General features: G+C 42.6%; 1 protein-coding gene across 1 annotated transcript in view; it reads left to right on the plus strand.

Annotated features, from left to right (window-relative positions):
- Nucleotides 1-213: 213 nt before the first annotated feature.
- msh3 (mutS homolog 3 (E. coli)) overlaps nt 214-23,047 on the plus strand; it is a 281,291-nt gene continuing 258,457 nt past the window's right edge. Inside the window, exons 1-4 of the mRNA XM_072582322.1 lie at nt 214-596; nt 6,313-6,433; nt 16,905-17,137; nt 17,486-17,710. Of these exons, the coding sequence (XP_072438423.1) occupies nt 441-596; nt 6,313-6,433; nt 16,905-17,137; nt 17,486-17,710 (735 nt within the window). The 5' untranslated portion in view covers nt 214-440. The remainder of the gene's footprint in view (nt 597-6,312; nt 6,434-16,904; nt 17,138-17,485; nt 17,711-23,047) is intronic.

Genomic DNA, 23,047 nt, shown 5'->3' on the forward strand with positions numbered 1-23,047 from the left:
TCCTGTAGCTAAAGCCATACCCTCTGACCCATGCAATAGTGTTTGTACTTCTGCAGTATCTTTGCTAAGAAACAAAGAGTTACGTTGTATTTTTGTGGATGAGGAGTACATCTTTAAGGAATACATATTGCTACCATAGCATGAAACGGGTGCAAACAGAAAATGGCATACGTTTCAGTCAGCAGGCTCTACATTGTTTTCCACATTCTGGTGAAGTAGACGTATTCACTGTTGCAGTTATCATGTCGTTACAGTGAGAACGGTGTAGCTTTAAGGGAAAGATAACAGCAGCACGTGGGTCCCAGCTTTAATTCTAACTCTATCTCTGACGTGTTTTTGTGCCGCCGCCGCTCCGGAACTGAGCGCTTGCAGCAGCTGCTGCTGGAATCCAGGCGAAGGGACAGTCTGCTGCCTGTACAGGGGCCTGGGGGATATCTGCAATGTCCAAGACGAAAGGCCGCGGGAAGAGGAGTGCTCAGCACCAGGCTGTGATTAGCAAATTCTTCCGCCCTATAGTCAGCAAAGATCGGGGCATTGGACAGGGGCAAGACAATGCAGCGACAATCCCTCTCACCTCAGATGCAGCAGGGCAGCAGGTTGGGTGTTGCCAGGTTATTTTTGACTACTCATTTACAGTCGGTTAATTGACAGACCTTATTGCATGTGATTTTTATATGTAATGTATCTATAAAAACACATGTTCAGACTTTGGCAACAGATACAAGAGTTATCACTTGACATTCGAGTCTTTTTTTTGTTTTGACAGCTACTCACATCCTAATGTCTTAAACAACATGCATTTTTAAAAGCTAATTTCTATACTTGTGTTTTCTCTGTTGTTGGTTAGTTTTGGAGAATTTGTAGTCTGAGGTTGTGTGGGAGTGTTCTAACTTCACTTTGTAGCATATGTATGTTCTGAAACTCCAACCATGCTTGACAATAATAAGGGCTTGCATGGTGAGGATGTTTGCAGGATGCATGATTATTCAAAGTGAAAGAAGGCCACCTGGCTCCTTCACAGATCAGATGCAGTTGCGTGGTAAAATATACAACTGTGTTAGAGTTTATTATGCATAAAATCTGAAACAAAAGAGAAGGAGAGTCTTTAGAAAATTAGGTGAAGCAAGACCAGAAATTGACATTTGGATGAGTACATGAAGAGGAAAGGTTTGGAGGGATATGGGCCAGGAGAATGGGATTAGTTTAGTTTTGGACTCTGTTTGGCATTGACTGGTTAAATAAAGGGTTTGTTTCTGTGCTGTATGACTCTATGAGAAATGCACTGAAGGGAGGGCATCAAAAGCTAGAGCCTCCAGGATGATGAAAGATCTAGAATGCGACAGTAAAACAATTGCTGTGACAAATGCTGGGTTCATAGTTTATTAGAAACATACTGAATATGTCAGTATAGGGATCTAAAATCTGATGAAAAGAAGCATAGAGAAAATATATGAATAGAATATTTATAAAGACTGCTGATCCAGCCAACTTTTATTGGGCATTTCTAAGTACCATTTCAGTGTTGCTGGTGAGCTGCCATTTTGACTGCTGCAGTCCATATAATGCAAGTGCACCCGCAGTGCTGTTAGGAAGAGTACTCCAGGTTTTCACCCAGCAACGGTGAAGTAATTGTGGTATAGGTTCAAGTTGAAAAGGTCAGTAGCTTGGAATTGCACTTGCAGGAGTTTGTGTTCCCCTGCATCTCCTGCCTTCTCCTTATTAGAGGTTGGATTTGGAAGATGCTGTCAAAGGAATTTGGAAAATTGCTGCAGCTCACTTTGCACATGGTACATGCTGCCACCACTGTGTTTTAAAGTAGTTGGGGGGGGGTTGCAGAGGTGTTAATTAGTTAGGATGCTTGGCCCTAGGCAGTACAGAGCTTCATGTGTTGGAGTTTACTCTTCTAGACAAGTGAAGGGGATTCCTTCACAATCCTGGCTTGTACCGTTTAGAGGGTGGACATGTTTTGGAGAGCCAGAGGCAAGTCAAAATTAGACAAAATTCTGAGTCTCTGATCTATTTTTTAGCTACAGTATATATACGGCTAGTCCATTTCTATATCTGGTAAATGGTAAACCCCACAATGTTGACAGTGAGGGAATCAGCAGTCACAGTACCATTGAATGTCACGGAGAGATGTGTATATTCCCTTTCGTCAGAATTGGTCATTGACTTGCAATTGTGTGGCATGAATGTTATGTTTACATATCAGCCCAAGCCTCGATGTTGTCCAGCGCCTGTTGGATGTGGCATAAACTGCTTCATTATATGAGGAGTTAGATAAGTTACTGAATGTGAACATAAGAAATAATAGCAGAAGTCGGTCATTCAGTTGCTTGAGCTCAATCTGCCATTCAGTAAGATCACAGCTGATTTGGTAGTTCTCTGGACTCTACCTTCACTTTGGCGATCAAAAATCTGTTTCACTCAGTCTTTAATGTAGTCAATGACCCAGCCTTCACTGCTCACTGGAAAGAGAATTTCAAAGACTCAGAAAATTATGAATAAAGAAATCCCTCAATCTTAAATGCAGGACCAATTGTTTTGAAACTGTTGCCCCCAGTTCTAAATTCCCTCACAAAGGGAGACATCCTCTCAGCATCTATCTTAGACACCCTGCCAGAATCATCTTTATTTCAACAAGATAACCTCACTTTCTTCTAAAATAATAATTAGTTGGTAACCTATTCACTAGCTTAACATTTACTCGATCTGCCTCTGGTATATAGTGGTGCTGGAAGAGCACAGCAGTTCAGGCAGCATCCAAGGAGCTTCGAAATCGACGTTTCGGGCAAAAGCCCTTCATTCCTGATGAAGGGCTTTTGCCCGAAACATCGATTTCGAAGCTCCTTGGATGCTGCCTGAACTGCTGTGCTCTTCCAGCACCACTAATCCAGAATCTGGTTTCCACCATCTGCAGTCATTGTTTTTACCTCTGGTACATAGTGGCAGCAATAGATCTGGATCTCCAAAGTTTTGAAGGATGGTCATACTGCATTCGACACATTATCTGTTTCTCTCTCCACAGACACGGCCAGACCTGACTTTCTGTTTATTTTTCTGACATCCAACGTTCACAGTATTTGTGTTGGTTTAAGGTTACTTTATCTGTGAGTAGCAAACTGAGCAATGGACATAGGAACCTCCAAAACAAAGTTTCAGTACAAGGCTGTATGTCTTCCTCATGCAAGTTAGGATGGATGAGAGAGTTCCCCTGTAGGACCCACCCACCTGCTGCCACTACCACTCAGCCTCATGCAAGCATTACTGCACTGTACAAAAGTGACTATACAGAAGTTCTGATTGCGTTTCAGCAACATAGATTAAAGAGAAGGCTGAGAGGAGATTTGACAGAGGTACTTAAAATCATGAGGGGCCTGGACTGAGGAGATAGCTCTCTGGATACCCTTAGACCCAAGGAGTGCTGAGGTTCAAGAAGCGAGCTCAGCAACACCTTCTCCAGAGCAATTGGAGTTAGGCAGTAAATGCTGGCCTAGCCAGCAATGCCCACATTTCAGAAATGAATAAAAAACGTTCCCATTGCTGGAAGGGTTGAGAACAAAAGGACACAGATTTCGGGCAAAAGAGGCAATGGCGACATGAGAAGAAACTGTGTCTGATGTGGTTAAGATCTAGAATGTGCTGCTTGTGTGTTGGAGGCAGGTTCAATTGAGGCATTCAAGAGGGAATTGGATTATTATTCTAAAAGGAAGAATGTACAGTACGACACGGTAAAGGTGGGGATGTGGCTGTAGTTAAGAAATGTTGGGCCATGCAGTGTGTTGCAACAATTCCATCATTCTCTGACTACAAGAGTGAGCACAAACCACCATGGACACCTTTAGATAAATTTAGATTTCTAGAAGATCCTTGATAGTTTGAGTTCATTAAAAACTCATCAGGAAAATTTGGGGGAAAAAAGCCTGTAATTTCTCAAAACTTTAATCCTGAATGTTGGATGCTGCCTCTGAAGTGTGCATTCACAAATTTCAACCAACAATGTTTGTGGCAGTGCCGTGATCCAAATGCGATTTTCCATGACTGGAAGTAATTTTCAAGGATTAGAGCTACCTCTGTTTTGAAATGTGTATTTTTTTTGAAAAAGAACTTTGTGTTTAGATGGTTTGATGTTTTCCTAAGGCACATTATCCAGCTTACAATATACTTGAAGTATAAGCAGGCAATATTGTCAAAACAGCATCAATTCTGCCTGAAGCATGTCATTGTATTTTATTGTTTTAAAGTGAAATTAAATATTATAATTGTAAGTAAGTCCCTGTTTTAAGTTGCCCCATGTTGTGTCGTTTTGCTTTAAAGTTGGTCAGTTAAGAGACTGTGTATTCATATGTAGTGTTGTTTTAACATGGTTTTGCGCCAGTCCTGACATAGGATTGCATGACCTGATTGGCATATTGGAATGGTCTCTCCTTCGGTGATTGTTAGACATTAGTCGTCTTAACTCCAGGACATCTCCTCAGGAGTTCCTTAGGGTAGTGTCATTGGCCCAACCATCTTCAGTTTCTTCATCGATGACCTTCCCTCCATTGTAAGGCCAGAAGTGGGGATATTCACCGATGCAAAAGTTTGGCTCCATTTGCTATTCTTCAGATACTGAAACAGTCCACGTTCAAATGCAACAACATCTGGACAATATCCAGGCTTGGTCTAACGTTTGAACCACATAAATGCCTGGCTATGACCATCTCCAATGCGAAACAATATAAACACTACGCCTTTGATATTCAATGGTGTTACTGTCACTGAATCCCCCTTATCAACATCCTCGGGTTAGTATTGATCAGAAACTCAATGGGATTCACCACATAAACACAGTGGCTACAAGAGCAGGCCAGAGGCTATGAATACTGTGGTGAGTATCTCACCTCCTGACTCCCCAAAGCCTGTCCACCATCTACAAGGCACAAGTTCAGAGTATGATGGAATGCTTCCCACTTGCCTGAAAGAATGCAGCTCCAACAACGCTCTAGCTTGACACCATCCAGGACAAAGCAGCCCATTGATTGGCATCACATTCACAAGGATCCATTCCCTCCATCACTGATGCTTAGCTGCAGCAGTGTGTACTGTCTACAAGATGCTGCAGAAATTCACCAAAAATCCTGAGATAAAACCTTCCAAATCTATGCCAACTTCCATCGAGAAGGAAAAGGGCAACAGATACATGGGAACACCGCCATTTGCAATTTCCCCTCTGAGCCAGTTACCACGCTGACTTAGAAATATATGGCTGTTTCTTCACTGCCATTGGGTCAAAATCCTGGCATTCCCTCCTTAAGGGCATTGTGGGTCAATCCACAGCAGGTTGACTGCAGTGGTTCAAGGAGGCAGCTCACCACCACCTTCTCAAGGTCAACTAAGGACGGGCAGTAAAAATACTGTCCAGCCAGTGAAGCCTATGTCCCGTGAATGAATAAAATAAATATCTCCAATCCTCATTCCCCACACACTGTCTTACAGCCAATCTAAGCTTCCTACTGCTCGTTAACACTCCCTTTCACAAACCACCCAGCTTGCAGTGCCTTCCATTCTCAGACCTTCCCAGTCACCCTGACTCTCTTGCTTGCATCCTTTCTTTTTCCAGAGTCATACCTGTCTCTTTCACCACCTTTGACAGCTTGCTATCTGTGAGTTGAAAGGACTCTTCTAGTCTCTACCTCTCTGTCTGCTTCTTTCCAAAGCCCTCACTCCAAGCAGGATTCAGGAGAGAGAAGTGACTAGAGGCAGGGTCAGAGAGTAGGATGTTTTGTAAGTGAGAGATATGGTGAACAGGATCAGTGGGGAATGGATTGGCTGATTCAGGAAGAGTTGTTAAATTGGCAGCATAAGTGATCAGGCAACAGGATGTGGGTGAGCTGGAGCATTTTCCAAACAGGATTAGTGAGAAGCTGGAAGTTTGGGGAATGGGAGAGTGGGAAATGTAGTGAGCAGGAGCTAAGTAGAAAGAGTTAACATATTTCTTTTATGTTTTAGGTCTATTTCATTTATTGATACGGAATTGAGCAAATTAAAGTATTTTGACTTGGAAGATCTAAAGTTTTAATATTTTTCCTGATGAGACATCTTATGGAACTTAACTGCAGCTTTTCCATTTGTTATAATGGGGAAAAGCTGATTCACTTAAAGTTGTTTTGCTTAAAGTTGTCAAGAATGCAACTATAACTTTAAATAGAACTTGGTATGTCCAGAAAAGCAGGATGACGCAATATGAACATTAGTGATTGCCAAAGTAATTGTCCACATGATCTGAATTTTATTTCTTTCTTGTTTTGATTCTGAAAATTCACCTCGCAGACACCAGTCTGCAGTCAGAGCAAGAAAGCACAAGTTGATCAAGATGAACCGAAGTCAAAACGTAAGAGGCTGGCAAGTGAGGAAGAGAATGGAAATGGGGAAGTAGTTGAAAAGGCTTGTGGTATGTACATAGTTATTCCTAAACCCTTTCAAATTATTTTTTATTAGTTATCAGTGACAAAGCTGGCATTAGAGTAAAACCAATAGCCATTTCTTTATGTCACTACAACAAGTCTGTGAAGATTTTTCTATGTTACAGTTGTATTTAAATTCAAACAACTGCTAAAAGAGAATCTCAGAAATGGAGTATGGGCTTTATATTTAAAAATTGGGAGAAAACTTGTGCGAGTTAATTTGGGTGCCACCGCGGAATGGCTTGTAATTGGTGTGATCTCAGTTGTTCAACTTGTCCTGCTTCGTGACTTTCCTTTTCTCCACCATTCAGTCAGAAATAGGATGTTTAGGTTTGCACACTGTGCATCCCTCAAGGTGTTATGGGTCAACTCACAGCACATGAACTGCAATGGTTCAAGAAGGCAGCTCACCACCATCTTCACCAGATGAACTCGGGACAGGCAAAATGCTGGCCCAGCCAATGACTCCTGAGTACCATGAATAAATAAAAGGGAAGTGGCACTTGCAACTCCTCAGAGAACCCATACCCACATACACCAAGATCAACACAACAATCAGCCTGGGGCTGTTTATGAATATTTTGAACAAGAGAGTCTCACTACCTTTCTTTGCTGTTCAATCAGATTACTATCACCAAATCTCACATCATCATGATCCTGGGGCTCATCATTAGCTAGAAACTTGGTTGGAACAGCAATCTACATATTGTGGCTACTTGTCTGGGTAAAGGCTGTTCCAATTGTACTGAGTCTCAGTGATATTCAAGATAAAGCAGTCTGCTTGATTTGAACCAAGTGCATCCCCTTAAACACTCTCATTCTCCATTACCATTGTGTATTGGCAGTAAAGTTATGCATCCACAAAATGCACTGCAGTAACTCACCAAGGCTCAGTCAATAACAGTTTCCACACTCAGCCAGAAGGACAAGACTGCAAATTGCATTGGAGCATCTTTACCTACAAGTTTCCCTCCAAGCTGCACACTATCCTGATCTGAAACTTGTATCTCTGTTCCTTTACTGCCATTGGTCAAAATCCTGGCACTTGCTCTCTAACAACATATTTACCACAGGCTGCTGCGGATCAAGATGGTGGCTCACTGTCACCTTCTCAAGGTTGGTAAATGCTGGCCTTGTTACTGTGCCCTGATTTTGTGAATTTTTAAAAATTAGTTCAGTGTCAAATCCATTTCACTGATTGATTTATTTTGTTGTCTCCCTTGTTAATTGTCTAAATCAGTAATGGCTAAGTAGCACATGTCCTAATAATACTTCATAATCTAAATACGTATAGAATAAATTTACCTGGGTCTGTATCTATGCATTGGCTTTCCATATTGCAGTAAATATTGGAATATTCATTTAATGGAGTGCTTGCTTGTGAAGGGATTTGAGTTACCTTTATTTAATTGATGAAAGAAGATTTTGATGGCTTCTTTTACAGACGTCTTCTCCAAAATGCTTGATGCTTTGAAATTTGCTGCAGTCCAGGCAACTCATTGCACCTAGTGATAGAAAAATCTCTCCTTCAGATTCCATCTCACCTTCAGATTATAGCTCAGACCTAGAAAGCTTCAGCCTTTCCAGCAACACTTGATGCTCCTCACTGTGTCTAGGGTGGTTGCCTATGAGAGAAGAATCATCCGTTATTTACTCATGTATAAGCCTGAGAGTATTATGTTACTCTTATGAAACTTGATTTTTGAGCATCGGGACATTGAATGATGTGTAATTCAGAACTATACCCCATTTTCATTCTTTCAGTGCTCTTCCTCTTCTGTAATTGCTTCCACCTTCTTTCTTTCTTGCCAGCATTTCCATTATTTCTTCAGCTACTTATTTTGCAGAACTTCAGAATTTCTCCACTCTTTGGGCCAAAGTTGCCACCTAATCACAAATTAGTGCTGTATCTTGCTTTCTGCTCTTTCAAGCTTACTAATGTACTCTAACCCTTCAACTAAGCTTTGAAAATTAAAAGCTGCCATGCTCGTTACAATTTATCCATTCTAAATGGAAGGACCCTGGAATAACTAATGATCAAAGGGACCTTTGATGTGCATATCCACACATCTCTGAAGGTAGCAGGGCAGGTCGATATATTGGTTAAGAAGATGGTTAAGAAGGCATTTGGGATACTTTCCTTTATGAGTCGAGTCATAAAATACAAGAGTAAGAAGGTTGTTCTGGACTGTATAAAATGCAGTCAAGACACAGCTGAGGTTCTGCATACAATTCTGATCACTGCATTATTGGAAAGATTTATTGTATTAGAGAGGATGCAGAGGAGACGTAGCTGATGAGGGAAGTTAAGGACTGTATGAAGATAAAAGGGAAGTAGTATAACGTAGCAAAGCTGAGTGGGAAGCCGGAGGACTGGGAAACTTTTAAAGAGCAACAGAGGATTACTAAGAAGGGGGAAAAAAATGAGGTACGAAGGCAACCTGGGCAAAAATATAAAGAAGGATAGTAAAAGTTTTTTTAGGTATGAAATAAAATGGTTAAGAGTAAAATTGGGTCCTTCAAGACAGATACGGGTGAATTTATTATTGGGAACAAGGAAATGGCAGAAGAGTTGAATAGGTACTTTGGATCGGTCTTCAATGGGGAAGATACAAGCAATCTCCCAGATGTAATAGTGGCTGAATGGATAGGGTAGTGGATGAACTGAAGGGAATTTATATTAGGCAGGAAATGTTGTTGGGTAGACTGTTAGGTCTGAAGGCTGATAAATCCCTGGGACCTCATGGTCTGCATCCCAGGGTACTTAAAGAGGTGGCTCTAGAAATTGTGGGCGCATTGGTAATCATTTTCCAATGTTCTATCGATTCAGTGCTGTGGATTGGAGGGTGGCTAATGTTGTCCCACTTTTCAAGAAGGGAAGGGGAGAGAAAACAGGGAATTATAGACCGGTTAGCCTGATGTCAGTGGTGGGAAAGATGCTGGAGTCAATTATAAAAGATGAAATTCCGACTCATTTGGATAGCAGTAACAGGATAGGTCAGAGTCAGCATGGCTTTACGAAGGGGAAATCGTGCTTGACTAATCTTCTGGAATTTTTTGAGGATGTAGCTATGAAGATGGACAAGCGAGATCCAGTGGATGTAGTGTACCTGGACTTTCAGAAAGCCTTTGCTAAAGTCCCACATAGGGGATTAGTGAGCAAAATTAGGACACGTGGTATTAAGGGCAAAATGCTTACTTGGATTGAAAATTGTCTGACTGACAGGAAGCAAAGAGTAGTAATAAATGGGTCCCTTTCGGAATGGCAGGCGGTGATCAGTGAGGTACCACAAGGTTTGGTGCTGGGACCACAGCAGTTTACAATATACATTAATGATATAGATGAAGGTATTAAAAGTAATGTAGCAAATTTGCTGATGACACAAAGCTGGGTGGCAGGGTGAAATGTGAGGAGGATGTTATGAGAATACAGGGTGACTTGGGACAGGCTAGGTGAGTGGATGGATGCATGGCAGATGCAGTTTAATGTGGATGAATGTGTGGTTATCCACTTTGGCAAGAACACGAAAGCAGATTAGTATCTAAATGGAGTCAAGTTAAGTAAAGGGGAAGTACAATTAGATCTAGGTGTTCTTGTACAGTCAATGAAAGCAAGGATGCAGGTACAGCAGGCAATGAAGAAAGCTAATGGCATGCTGGTCTTCATAACAAGAGGAATTGAGTACAGGAGCAAAGAGGTCCATCTGCAGCTGAACAGGGCCCTGGTGAGACTGCACTTGGATTCTGGATTAGTGGTGCTGGAAGAGCACAGCAGTTCAGGCAGCATCCGAGGAGCAGTAAAATCGAAGTTTTGGGCAAAAGCCCTTCATCAGGAATACAGGCAGAGAGCCTGAAGGGTGGAGAGATAAGTGAGAGAAGGATGGGGGTGGGGAGAAAGTAGCATAAAGTGCAATAGGTGAGTGGGGGAGGGGATGAAGATGATAGGCTGTGGGGGTGTAGGGTGGAGTGGATAGGTGGAAAAGAAGATAGGCAGGCAGGACAAGTCATGGGGACAGTGCTGAGCTGCAAGTTTGGAACTGTGGTGAGGTGGGGGAAGGGGAAATGAGGAAACTGTTGAAGTCCACATTGATGCCCTGGGGTTGAAGCCTTCCAAGGCAGAAGATGAGGCGTTCTTCCTCCAGGGGTCTGGTGGTGAGGGAGCGGCGGTGAAGGAGGCCCATGTCCTCGGCAGAGTGGGAGGAGGAGTTGAAATGTTGGGCCACAGGGTGGTGTGGTTGATTGGTGCGGGTGTCCCCTAAAACGCTCTGCTAAGAGGCGTCCAGTCTCCCCAATGTAGAGGAGATCACATCGGGAGTAACGGATACAATAAATGATATTGGTGGACGTGCAGGTAAAACCTTGATGAATGTGGAAGGCTCCTTTAGGGCCTTGGATGGAGGTGGGGGAGGAGGTGTGGGCGCAGGCTTTGCAATTCCTGCGGTGGCAAGGGAAGGTGCCAGGATGGGAGGGTGGGTTGTAGGGGGGTGTGGACCTGACCAGGTAGTCACGGAGGGAACGGTCTTTGCGGAAGGCGGAAAGGGGTGGGGAGGGAAATATATCCCTGGTGGTGGGGTCTGTTTGGAGGTGGTGGGAATGTCGGTGGATGATTTGGTTTATGCGAAGGTTGGTAGGGTGGAAGGTGAGCACCGGGGCGTTCTGTCCTTGTTACGGTTGGAGGGGTGGGGTCTGAGGGCAGAGGTGCGGGATGTGGATGAGATGTGTTGGAGGGCATCTTTAACCACGTGGGAAGAGAAATTGCTGTCTCTAAAGAAGGAGGCCATCTGGTGTGTTCTGTGGTGGAATTAGTCCTCCTGGGAGCAGATACAGTGGAGGCGGAGGAATTGGGAATACGGGATGGCATTTTTGCAGGAGGTAGGGTAGGAAGAGGTGTAATTCAGGTAGCTGTGGGAGTCGGTGGGTCACTTGGAGTATTGTGTGCAGTTTTGGTCTCCAAATTTGGGGAAGGACATTCTGGCTATTGAGGGTGTGCAGTGTAGGTTCACTAGGTCAATTCCTGGAATGGCGGGACTGTCATATGTTGAAAGATTAGAGCGACTGGTCTTGTATAAATTTGAGTTTAGAAGGATGAGAGGGGATCTAATTGAGACGTATAAGATTATTAAAGGATTGGACATTCTGGAGGCAGGCAGCATATTTCCACTGATGGGTGAGTCCAGAACCAGAGGACACAGTTTAAAAATAAGGGGTAGGCCATTTAGAACAGACTTGAGGAGAAACTTCTTCACCCAGAGAGTGGTGGATTTATGGAATGTTCTGCCCCAGAAGGCAGTGGAGGCCAAGTTTCTGGATACTTTCAAGAAAGAGATGGATAGAGCTTTTAAAGGTAGTGGAATCAAGGGTTATGGGGATAAGGCAGGAACAGGATACTGATTATGGATGGTCAGCCATGATCATAATGAATGGTGATGCTGGTTCGAAGGGCCGAATGGCCTACTCTTGCACCTACTGTCTACTGTCTGTTGAGATTTACCAGGCTGTTGCCTGGGCTGGAGAGACTGAGATATAACTAAAGATGGGAAAGGCTGGGGTTGAGCAGCAAAGCTTGAGTAGGTACCTGATAGTAGTGTATAAGGTTGAGAGGCATAGATAGGGTAGATAGGAAGGCACATTTCCTATTAGTAGGGTTGTCAGTATTGGGAGCTTGGATTTAATGTAAGAGATAGGGAACTACGAGGAGAGTTCAGGAGAAATATTTTCATCGAGAGGGTGATGGGCATTTGGAACTCACTACCTGCAAGAGTGGCTGAATCAGAAATCTTAAAAAATACTTAAGCAGCATTTAGATATTAATTTGCATTGTCATAGCTTCCAGGTCTATGGGCCTAGAGCTGGAAAGTGAAAGTAGTGCAGGCAGATCTTTGTTGATCAAAGTGGACATGATGGGCTGAATAGCTGCCTCCTGAGCTGGAGATGTCTGAGGCACAAGTCTACAGCAGGGCTTTTGATAATCCTCCAAACTGAATCCTGATCTCCTGTCCAATCCACGCATGCTTCAGTATGGACTGTTTCTCTTTGCAGTAAATAAGTATGTGACAAATTTCAAGTGATAAAAGATCATTCATCCCATAACCCCATTCCGTCTTCAGACTTTGTGTGATTACTTCATGATGGATATTCCACCCACAGTGCAGGTTAATTAGACATGCATATTCTTTTCAAATTTCAATAAAATGCTATAGAACATTATAGCAGAGTACAGGCCCTTCAGCCCTCAATGTTGCGCCGACCTGTGGAACCATTCTGAAGCCTATCTATCCTACATAATTCCATTTTCATCCATATGTTTATCTAATGACCATTCAAATGACCTTAAAGTTGGCGAGTCTACAACTGTTGCAGACAGTGCATTCCACGCCCTGCTACTCTCTGAGCAAAGAAACAACCTCTGACATCTGTCCTACATCTATCACCCCTCAATTTAAAGGTATGTCCCCTTGTGCTAGCCATCACCATCCAAGGAAAAAGGCTCTCACTGGTCCACACTACCTAACCCTCTGATTATCTTCTATGTCTCAATTAAGCCACCTCTCAACCTCTTCTCTGTAATGGAAACAGCTCAAGCCCCTCAGCTTCTCCTTGTAAGACTTTCCCTCCATACCAGGCAACATCCTAGTCAATCTCCTCAGAATACTTTCCAAAGCTTCCACATCCTTCCTATAATGCAATGACCAGAACTGCTTCCCAAGACTCTTCCATTCATTGTGTAATTCGCTCTAGAATTAGACTTGCCTAAATGCATCACCTCACATTATCTACAGGAATAGTGCCAGAAGACTGGAGGATAGCAAATGCTGACCCCTTATTTAAGAAGTGGGCGGCACGGTGGCACAGTGGTTAGCACTGCTGCCTCACAGCGCCAGAGACCCGGGTTCAATTCCCGCCTCAGGCGACTCTCTGTGTGGAGTTTCCTCCCACAATCCAAAAATGTGCAGGTTAGGTGAATTGACCATGCTAAATTGCCCGTAGTGTTAGGTGAAGGGGTAAATGTCGGGGAATGGGTCTGGGTGGGTTGCGCTTCGACGGGTTGGTGTGGACTTTTTGGGCCGAAGGGCCTGTTTCCACACTGTAAGTAATCTAAACAATCCTGGCACTTGTAGGCCAGTGAGCCTTACTTTGGTTGTCGGTAAAGTGTTTGAAAAGGTTGTAAGAGATAGGATCTAGAGAGGAATAAGTTCATTAGAGATAGTCAACACTGCTTTTGTGAAGGGTAGGTTGTGCCTCACAAACCTTACTGTGTTCTTTTGAGATGGTGATCAAACAGGTGGATAGGGGTAAAGCAGTTGATGTGACGTGTATGGATTTCAGTAAAACGTTTGATAAGTTTCCCCGCGGTAGGCTATTGCACAAAATATGGAGGCATGGGATTGAGGGTGATTTAGCAATTTGGATCAGAAATTAGCTTGCTGAAAGAAGACAAAGGGTGGTGGTTGATGGGAAATGTTCATGTTGGAGTTCAGTTACTAGTGGGGTACCGCAAGGACCTGGTTTGGGTCCACTGCTGTTTTTCATTTATAAAAATGACCTAGATTACGGCATAGAAGGGTGGGTTAGTAAATTTGCAGATGACACTAAGATCGGTGGAATAGTGGATAGTGCTGAAGGATGTTGCAGGTTACAGAGAGACATAGGTAAACTGTAGAGCTGGGCTGAGAGGTGGCAAATGGAGCTTATTGTGGAAAAATATGAGGTGATTCACTTTGGAAGGAGTAACAGGAATGCAGAGTACTGGGCTAATGGTAAGATCCTTGGTAGTGTCGCGAGATTTCAGTGTCCATGTACACAGCTCCCCGAAAGTTGCCAACCAGGTTGATAGAGTTGTTAAGGAGACATATGGTGTGTTAGCTTTTATTGGCGAGGGATTGAGTTTTGAAGCCACGAGGTCATGCTGCAGCTGTACAAAACTCTGGTGCGGCCACATTTGGAGTATTGCGTACAGTTCTGGTCGCCACATTATCAAAAGGATGTGGACGCTTTGGAGAGGGTGCAGAGAAGGTTTACGAGGATGTTGCTTGGTATGGAAAATGCTAGCTATGAAGAGAGGTTGAGTAGGTTAGGTTTATTTTCACTAGAAAAAAGGAGATTGTGGGGGGACCTGATTGAGGTTTACAAAATCATGAAGGGTATAGACAGGGTGGATAGAGACAAGCTTTTTCCCAGGGTGAAGGATTCAACAATGAGAGGTCATGCTTTCAAGGTAAGAGGTGGAAAGTTTAAGGGGGATACACGTGGTAAGTACTTCACACAGAGGGTGGTGGGCATTTGGAACGCGTTACCAGCAGAGGTGGTAGAGGCAAGAACGGTAGATTCATTTAAGATGTGTCTGGACAGATGCATGTGTAGGTGGGGAGCAGAGGGATACAGATGCTTAGGAATTGACCGACAGGTTTAGACCGTACATTTGGATCGGCTCAGGCTTGGAGGGCCGAAGAGCCTGTTCCTGGTCTGTAAATTTTCTTTGTTCTTTGTATAACGATGACATAAAGATTAAGGCCAAAGACTCTGCAGTCTCCCCCCTGGCTTTCCAGAGAATCCTAGGATAAATCCCATCCGGCACAGGGGGCTTATCTATTTTCACACTTTCCAGAATTGCTAACATCTCCTTCTTGTGAACTTCAATCCTGTCTAGTCTCGTCGCCTTTATGTCAGTATTCTCGACAACATTGTCTTTTTCCAATGACGAAAAGTATTCCTTTAGCGCTTCCCCTATCTCCTCTGACCTCACGCACAACTTCCCACGACTATCCTTGATTGGCCCTAATTTTTCTCTAGTCATTCTTTTATTCCTAACACACCTCTAGAAAACTTTAGTGTTTTATTTGATCCTATCCACCAATGACTTCTTATGTCCCCTCCTGGCTCTTCTTAACTCTCTCTTTTGGTCTTCCCTGGCCAACCTGTAACTCTCAAGCACCCTAACTGAGCCTTCATGTCTCATCCTAACATAAGCCTCCTTCTTCCTCTTGACAAGAAATTCATTTTTTTTTAGTAAACCACGGCTCCCTTGCTCGACCTGCTGACAGGTACATTCTTATCAAGGACACTTAGTAGATGTTCCATGAATAAGTTCCACATTTCAATTGTGCCCATCCCTGTAGCTTCCCTCCCCATCCTATGCATCCTAAATCTTGCCTAATCGTATCATAATTGCCTTTCTCCCAGCAATAGCTCTTGCCTTGTGGTATTTACCTATCCCTTTCCATCGCTAAATTAAACATAACTGAATTGTGATCACTATCACCAAAGTGCTCACCTACCTCCAAATCTAACACCTGGTCAGGTTCATTGGTCAAATGTTTGAGAGACAAAAATGTTTCTTAAATAAGTTACAGATGCTTTTTTACACTTTACGTAAGGCATTTCAAAACTCTGTTTATATATGTTATTTCTTGGAGGGCTTAAGTTTTGAAGGATTGTGGAAATACTGATTTTTTTTTTAATTTCAAGTTATGTGGAAATCTCTTGAGTGGTTTCTTCAAACGAGGTTGTTGAATGATCATTTTAGGCATTGGCAATTTTCTTTAAACAAGGCTAACTTGAACTTGCATGATTGGTGATAACTGCTTGTTCTGCTGTAGGCCCCTGTTAGGGCTGTTTGAACAGTGACTGGGTGGAGAATATTTTAGTATCGGAATTGGTTAGGGTCTAGAAGCCTGTCTGGAAGGATTGCCCAACAAATCTCTCCTATTTTCTGAAAAGCTGTCTCATGTTGAATTAAAGGTAAAACAAATTAGTTCTTCCAAAAGAGTTATCGAAGAAAATTCTCAAGATTATGTTTTTTGAGTGAGCTCTGTCTGCTAAGACACAAATTAACCGTGGCTTGACCACATGCAATAGAGCATCAAAACAGCAGACTTGGGAACATTCTAGTCCTCATCCTTTTTGCCTTCAGAGTCAGAATTATAGAGGTGTACAGCATGGAAACAGACTCTTCGATCCAACTTGTCTATCTGACCAGATATCCCAACCCAATCTAGTCGCACCCACTAGTACCTGACCCATATTCCTCTGAACCCTTCCTATTCATACACCTATCCAGATGACTTTTAAATGTTGCAATTGTACTCTCCTCCACCACTTCCTCTGGCAGCTCATTTCATACACGTCCAACCCTTTGTGTGAAAAAGTTGCCCCTTAGGTCTCTTTTATATCTCTCCCCTCTCACCCTAAACCACGCCCTCTGGTTCTGGACTCTTTCTCTCTCCCCCCCCCCCCCCCCCACTCCCTCGGGAAGTGACTTTGCCTATTTATCCTATCCATGCCCCTCATGATCTTATAAGCCTCTATAAGGTCGCCCTTCTTTGGCCCAGCTTTTGTTTCCAGAGAAAAATCCATTTTTTTTTCTCGTATGTTTGTGGGTGTATTCCTCAGCCTCAGTTGTAAATATAAAGCTGTCATTTTGTTTAATTCATGCAATTAATTTATTTTTCTTTTCCAAAGATCAACCAACAGCACATATCCATGCTCTTGTATCTTCATCTACCATGGATAGACTAAAGGGATTTTCAATTGATAATCAGCAAGAACCATCAGTTACTAAAGGCCCGGATGTGGATATCCAGTTCAAAAGTTTCAAAGATGCAGAAAATTGTGATCTAAACTCTGACAACGTTTGCAGAGAATGGGATGATTTTGTTCAGCCCAAAAATGCAGACAGAGACGGATTGTATCAGGTAGGTTAACATGTTTCGAGGCTCAGTTTAAATTGTATGTCTAAGCACTGATATTTTGCAAAAAAAAGTTAAATCTTTTTGTATCCTTAGTAAATGTCTTACTCAAACCTTTAAAAATTTCAAGTTTAAATAACACAGTTTCTTTCTCATTATTTTCTTGACTCTGACTATCGTGTGCTACCAGCTGCTCCTCAAGAATTTCCTTTTATATTTTAGATTTGCTGCTGCTTAGTTGCCTCATGCTATTTAAGCTTGTTCTGAAAAATATTCATTTTAGTTTGTCTACCTCAAATTTTGGTTGTGAAGATTTGAGAGCAATCCTGAAATGATCTTTTTCATTTCTGACAGTGTCGCTCTCGAGAAATTGTAAATCTGGATTGGCATCGATTTTCAGCTTCAAACAAGGGTAACAGTGTGAAGAACACTTTTGAAACGGGTGCAGTCAACCGTAGAACGAAGAGCACTTACACTCCACTAGAACTACAGTACCTGGAGATCAAAAACCAACACAAGGATGCAGTGCTGTGTGTGGAGTGTGGATACAAGTATCGTTTTTTTGGTGAAGATGCTGAGGTGGGTCACTCTTTCTGGAGACTTTGGTTTACATGAAATGAAGAGAGTTTTCAGTCTTATTTCTCAAAAGTTCAATGCACTAGCTATCTCAAGTACTTGAAGGTTCATTTATAGTCCAGGTATTTGTTCTGGCCCGAGTTTTAGTCATATAGATACTATTTTAGTTGTTGTTCGCTGAATGGTGTTCTTCTGTTGATTCTCCCCATGGTTGCTTCATAGAGACTGAGCCTGTTATGAAGGTGCTTCATGTTTGACATCTCTTGAGGGACTTCTGTTTTGAAGGATTGGTCAAAATTGATTTATTTCAACTTTTGTGAAAACTCCTGGAGTGGCTTATTTTCAGAGGTCATTAAGAAATCGCTGTGGACATTGGAGATTTAAAAAAAAATGAAGCTACTAGAAATTACGTGACTGGTAATAGCCACTAGTTTTGTTGTAGACTCTCGCTGAGCTTGTTTTGAACAGTGCTTGGCTTGGAGATCTGGAGTTAATTGGGCTCAAGAAGCTTGCAAGGAATGACTCTTCAGCAGATCTCTCCTTATTTCTGAAATAAGCATCTTGTTTTAGGTCAGGTGAAATCTATTTGTTCCTTTGAAACCGTGATTGGAGGAACTTTTATTTATAGGTGTTTTTACTGAAAAAAAAGGAAATTTTAAAACTTTTTTTACAAAATTACAAAGTAATGCAAACAAGTATAAACACTAATATACAATTAAATATATATTAAAAAAAAGAAATAAACAATAATCAAAACACAAAAAAAGGGGAAAAACCCCAACTAACTACTAATCTTCCTACAAAATACCAAAACATAAAATAGGATATCATACATTACTATCGAAAAATAATGGAATAATTTAAGCAAGAGATACCTCTGGACCTCCAGGTTTTAAATGTAGCGTCTGTCAGCCCTGGCTGAAAACCCGATGCTCCCACAATAGAAGTATAAGGAGAGGTTTTTTTTTGTAGGTTATCCTCATCTTGCCGCATTATCCTCCAGGCTTTAATTGTATTTAATACCATAGGGTTTTTACGATAGTCCATGATAGATCTCATCTTATTTAAAAATAAAAGATTGATGAGGGAACACTTTGCTTGGGAGGTCTTGATGTCTAACCAAATTGATTGTGGGTCTCGTGACCCAATCAGCCACATAGGATAATAAAGCGCTCAATGCTACATAGGATAATAAAACCTCCTAAAGTCTGGAAAATCCAGTCCTCTCCTTGCCTGTGGAAGCTGCAGCTTTTCTAATTTGATAAGGGGCCGTCTGTGATTACAGATAAAGGACCAAGCCAGCCGTATAGTTTACGCAATGCCAGTTTCAGCAACATCAGAGGAAGCATTCTCCTAGGATATAGGAGACGAGGCAGAATATTCATTTTAACTAGAGCTACTCTGCCTAATCAGAATATTGGGAGATCTCCCCAGCGTTGAAGGTCCTGCCTTATTTTCTCTAGTAGGTGCACAAAATTGGCTTTATATACTGGGGTGATAAAAATACCTAAGTATAGAAAACCCTCCAGTGACCACCGAAAGGGAAAGCAAGATCCGTCCCGATAAATAGGATATACTAGCGAGACCACCCAACAGCATGGCTTCCACTTTCGTAAAATTGATTTTATAGCCTGAGAATGTACTAAATAGATTGATTACATGAATTAAGCTGGGCACGGATATCAAAGGATTACTTAAGAAAAGGAGGACATCATCTGCATAGAGAGTGATTTTATGTTTACCTGAACCAACCCTTGGAGCCACTATGTTAGAGTCGGTTCGTATAGCTTCCACTAGTGGTTCAATTATTAGTATGAATAATAACGGTGAGAGAGGACATCCCTGACGACAGCCCCTACCCACACTGAAGCTATCCGAACCTAAACCATTGGTATTCACGACTGCTTTGGGGGTCAAAGTATAATATTGAGACCCATTTAGAAAATACCTCTCCGACACTGAAACTTTCCAACGTGTAAAAAAGTTATGACTATTCTACCCGATTAAATGCCTTCTCTGCATCAGAAACAACTATCCCTGGTATTCTTTCCTGTTGACAGGCTTGTATCATATTTAAGACGCTTCTAATATTGTTAGTTGATTTACGGCCCTTGATAAACCCTGTCTGGTCCTCTCTTATAATATATGGTAAGACCTCTCCAATCTTAATGCTAATGTTTTAGAAAGGATTTTAAAATCCACATTTAATAAGGATATTGGTCTATAGGACGAGCAGTCTTCTGGAGCCTTGCCTTAAGAATGAGAGAAATATTTGCTTCTCTCAACGAAGGCGGGAGGTAGTCCTGACTATGTGAGTAATTATACATGTCTATAAGTGGACTAGCCAGTTCCCCTATAAATTCTTTATAAAATTCAACCTGGAATCCATCTGGTCCAGGTGCTTTGTCACTCTGAAGCTGTCTAATTGTGTCGAGTACTTCCTGGGTTGTCAGGGGGGCATTCAGGATCGACACCTGCTCTGAGGTTAAATCCGGAAAGGCCAAGTTTTTAAAGAAGGACTCCACCTTAGTTCTATCCTCACAGTCCTGCGATTTATACAATTCAAAATAGAACTTTCGAAAGGCTGTATTGATCCTATTACGATCACAGGTCAGAGTACCAGCACTTTCCCTAATGTACGTGATAGCTTGAGGAGCCGTTTTTTTCCTAGCAAGATGCATTAGGTATCTGCCAGGTTTGTCGCCATATTCATATAGTCTTTGCTTTGCTTTGCAAATAATAGTTCCCTCTTTGCTGTTTGGGTAAGTGCAGTATTCAAGGCTGTCCTAAGGGCTGTGATCCTTTGTAGCTTAGTAATGGAGGGCCTATCAACAGACGCTGTCTCAGCTGTCTTCAAGCAAGCCTCGAGTTGGCGCTGTTGTTCTCCCTTTTGTCTTTTCTGGGTCGTACAATATGAGATGATCAAACCTCACACATAAGCCTTAATGGTCTCCCACATCGTCGACGGGTTACTGGCCATACCTGAATTAATTTCCAAAAAGGTTTTGAATTCCTGAGAAAAATATTTTATAAATTTGCTATCCTTCATTGAGAAAGAATCCATACGCCAATGTCGGGGGCCTGTCCCATCGTTCTAGTCTTAACTTCCATATATACTGCGGCATGATCAGAGATTGCTATATTACCTATTTTGCAGGACAATATGGAATTCAAAAGGGCCGAGAGAGCAAAAAACATATCAAGTCTAGTATGACACTTGTGTGGGTTAGAGTAGAAAGTAAAAGTCTCTGCCCTGGGGTGAAGGCACCTCCACACATCTACTAGCCCTAGCTCCTTATTCAGATCCGCCAATTGTCTAGATCTAAGAGATATACCCATAGTACTGTTGGGTATCATATCTGTCTTTATCCATACGATTATTCAATCATTATCCATACGGTTTAAGTCTCACAGTCTATTTAAGAGAGTCCAAGAATTCTTTCGCCTTCTCCAGTGATCTAAAGTTATATACGGATCCTTTGTGGCTGAAGCGGAGCGTTGCTGGGTAATGCAAGGAGTATTGGATATTTAGGTCCCTGAGATACTTCCTCGCCTCATCGAATGCCCTCCTCTTGAGGACCATGGCTGGAGAAAAATCCTGGAATAACATAATCCTGGAACCCTTATGCATCATGGCCTGGGGATCCTTCCCCACGACTCTGGAGGCTTCCAGGAGCACCTGCTTCTCCTTATAGCATTAGAGCTGGAACAGAACCGGGCGGGGGCGCTGGTCCGACCCGGGCCTGCGTATAGCAACCCAGTGGGCCCACTCCACCCGTACCTGGCCTGGTCTAGACTCCAATTTTAATATTTGAGGGAGCCATTGCTCCAAAAAACTGCAAGCTGGCCTTCCTCTTCCCGTTCGGGATGGCCCAGCAATCGAATATTATTGCAATGGCCCCGATTGTAGAGGTCGTCGATGTGCTCCTCCAAGGTCCGGACTCGCTGCTCGAGAGCCCGGACCTGACCCACGGCCGACTCGGCAGCAGCTTCCAAGGTCGTGGCCTTTTGCTCAGCCTCTCCGACGCACTGTTCGAGTTTTTCAATTTCTTAGTCGTGTTGTAGAAGCACGACCGAGATCGACTTCCAACTAGACCTGGATTCTTCACTAAAGGCATCGATCTTCTCCTGCAGCTTGTTGATCCTGAAGATCAGGCTCACTTCTGCAGGTAAGTCCCCTGAGGCGGCCGCAGGGCAAAAGCTATTTTAAACGATTTAAAAGGTGTGGTGAAGGCGGGTGCCCCACTTTGCCCAAGTCTTCGGCAGAGGACTACAGAATCAGACTTGTTGGGTGCCGCCATCTTGAATCTCCCCAGAGGAACTTGTTAACATTGTCTTTCCTGAATGAGTTGTGTATTAACACTCCTGAGACAAGTGTATGTGATTATTGACTTGTCACTCTAGATTGACAGACTTTGGAACATTCAATGCGTTTCTGTTTTGAGTCTCAAGAATAACCACCTTTGTCCAGGAATATTTTTGTTTAGTGAATCTCTGAGAGAAATCTGTTTTTTTTCCTATCTCTCCTGAAATGTGTTTGACTGTTTGTTTTTTTTTTGGGGACATTTGAATGGTAAGTGTTTATGCTTCTATTAGTTTGAATGTTAATAACTTATTACATCTTCATTGAATAATAGAGTCATAGAGATGTACAGCATGGAAACAGACCCTTCGGTCCAACGTCCATACCGACCAGATATCCCTACCCAATCTAGTCCCACCTGCCAGCAGCCGGCCCACATCCCTCCAAACCCTTCCTATTCATATACCCATCCAAATGCCTCTTAAATGTTGCAATTGTACTGGCAGCTCATTCCATACACGTACCACCCTCTGTGTGGAAAAAGTTGCCCCGTAGGTTTCTTTTATATCTTTCCCCTCTCACCCTAAACCTATGCCCTCTAGTTCTGGACTCCCCCACCCCAGGGAAAAGACTTTTGCCTATTTAACCTATCCATGCCCCTCATAATTTTGTAAACCTCTATAAGGTCACCCCTCAGCCTCCGAAACTCCAGGGAAAACAGCCGCAGCCTGTTCAGCCTCTCCCTATAGCTCAAATCCTCCAACCCTGGCAACATCCTTGTAAATCTTTTCTGAACCCTTTCAAGTTTCACAACATCTTTCCAATAGGAAGGAGACCAGAATTGCACGCAATATTCCAACAGTGGTCTAACCAATGTCCTTTACAGCCGCAACATGACCTCCCAACTTCTGTACTCAATACTCTGACCAATAAAAGAAAGCATACTAAACGCCTTCTTCACTATCCTATCTACCTGCGACTCCACTTTCAAGGAGCTATGAACCTGCACTCCAAGGTCTCTTTGTTCAGCAACACTC

This window comes from Chiloscyllium punctatum, chromosome 2, assembly GCF_047496795.1.
Source record: "Chiloscyllium punctatum isolate Juve2018m chromosome 2, sChiPun1.3, whole genome shotgun sequence".
In the NCBI taxonomy this organism is placed as follows: Eukaryota; Metazoa; Chordata; class Chondrichthyes; order Orectolobiformes; family Hemiscylliidae; genus Chiloscyllium; species Chiloscyllium punctatum.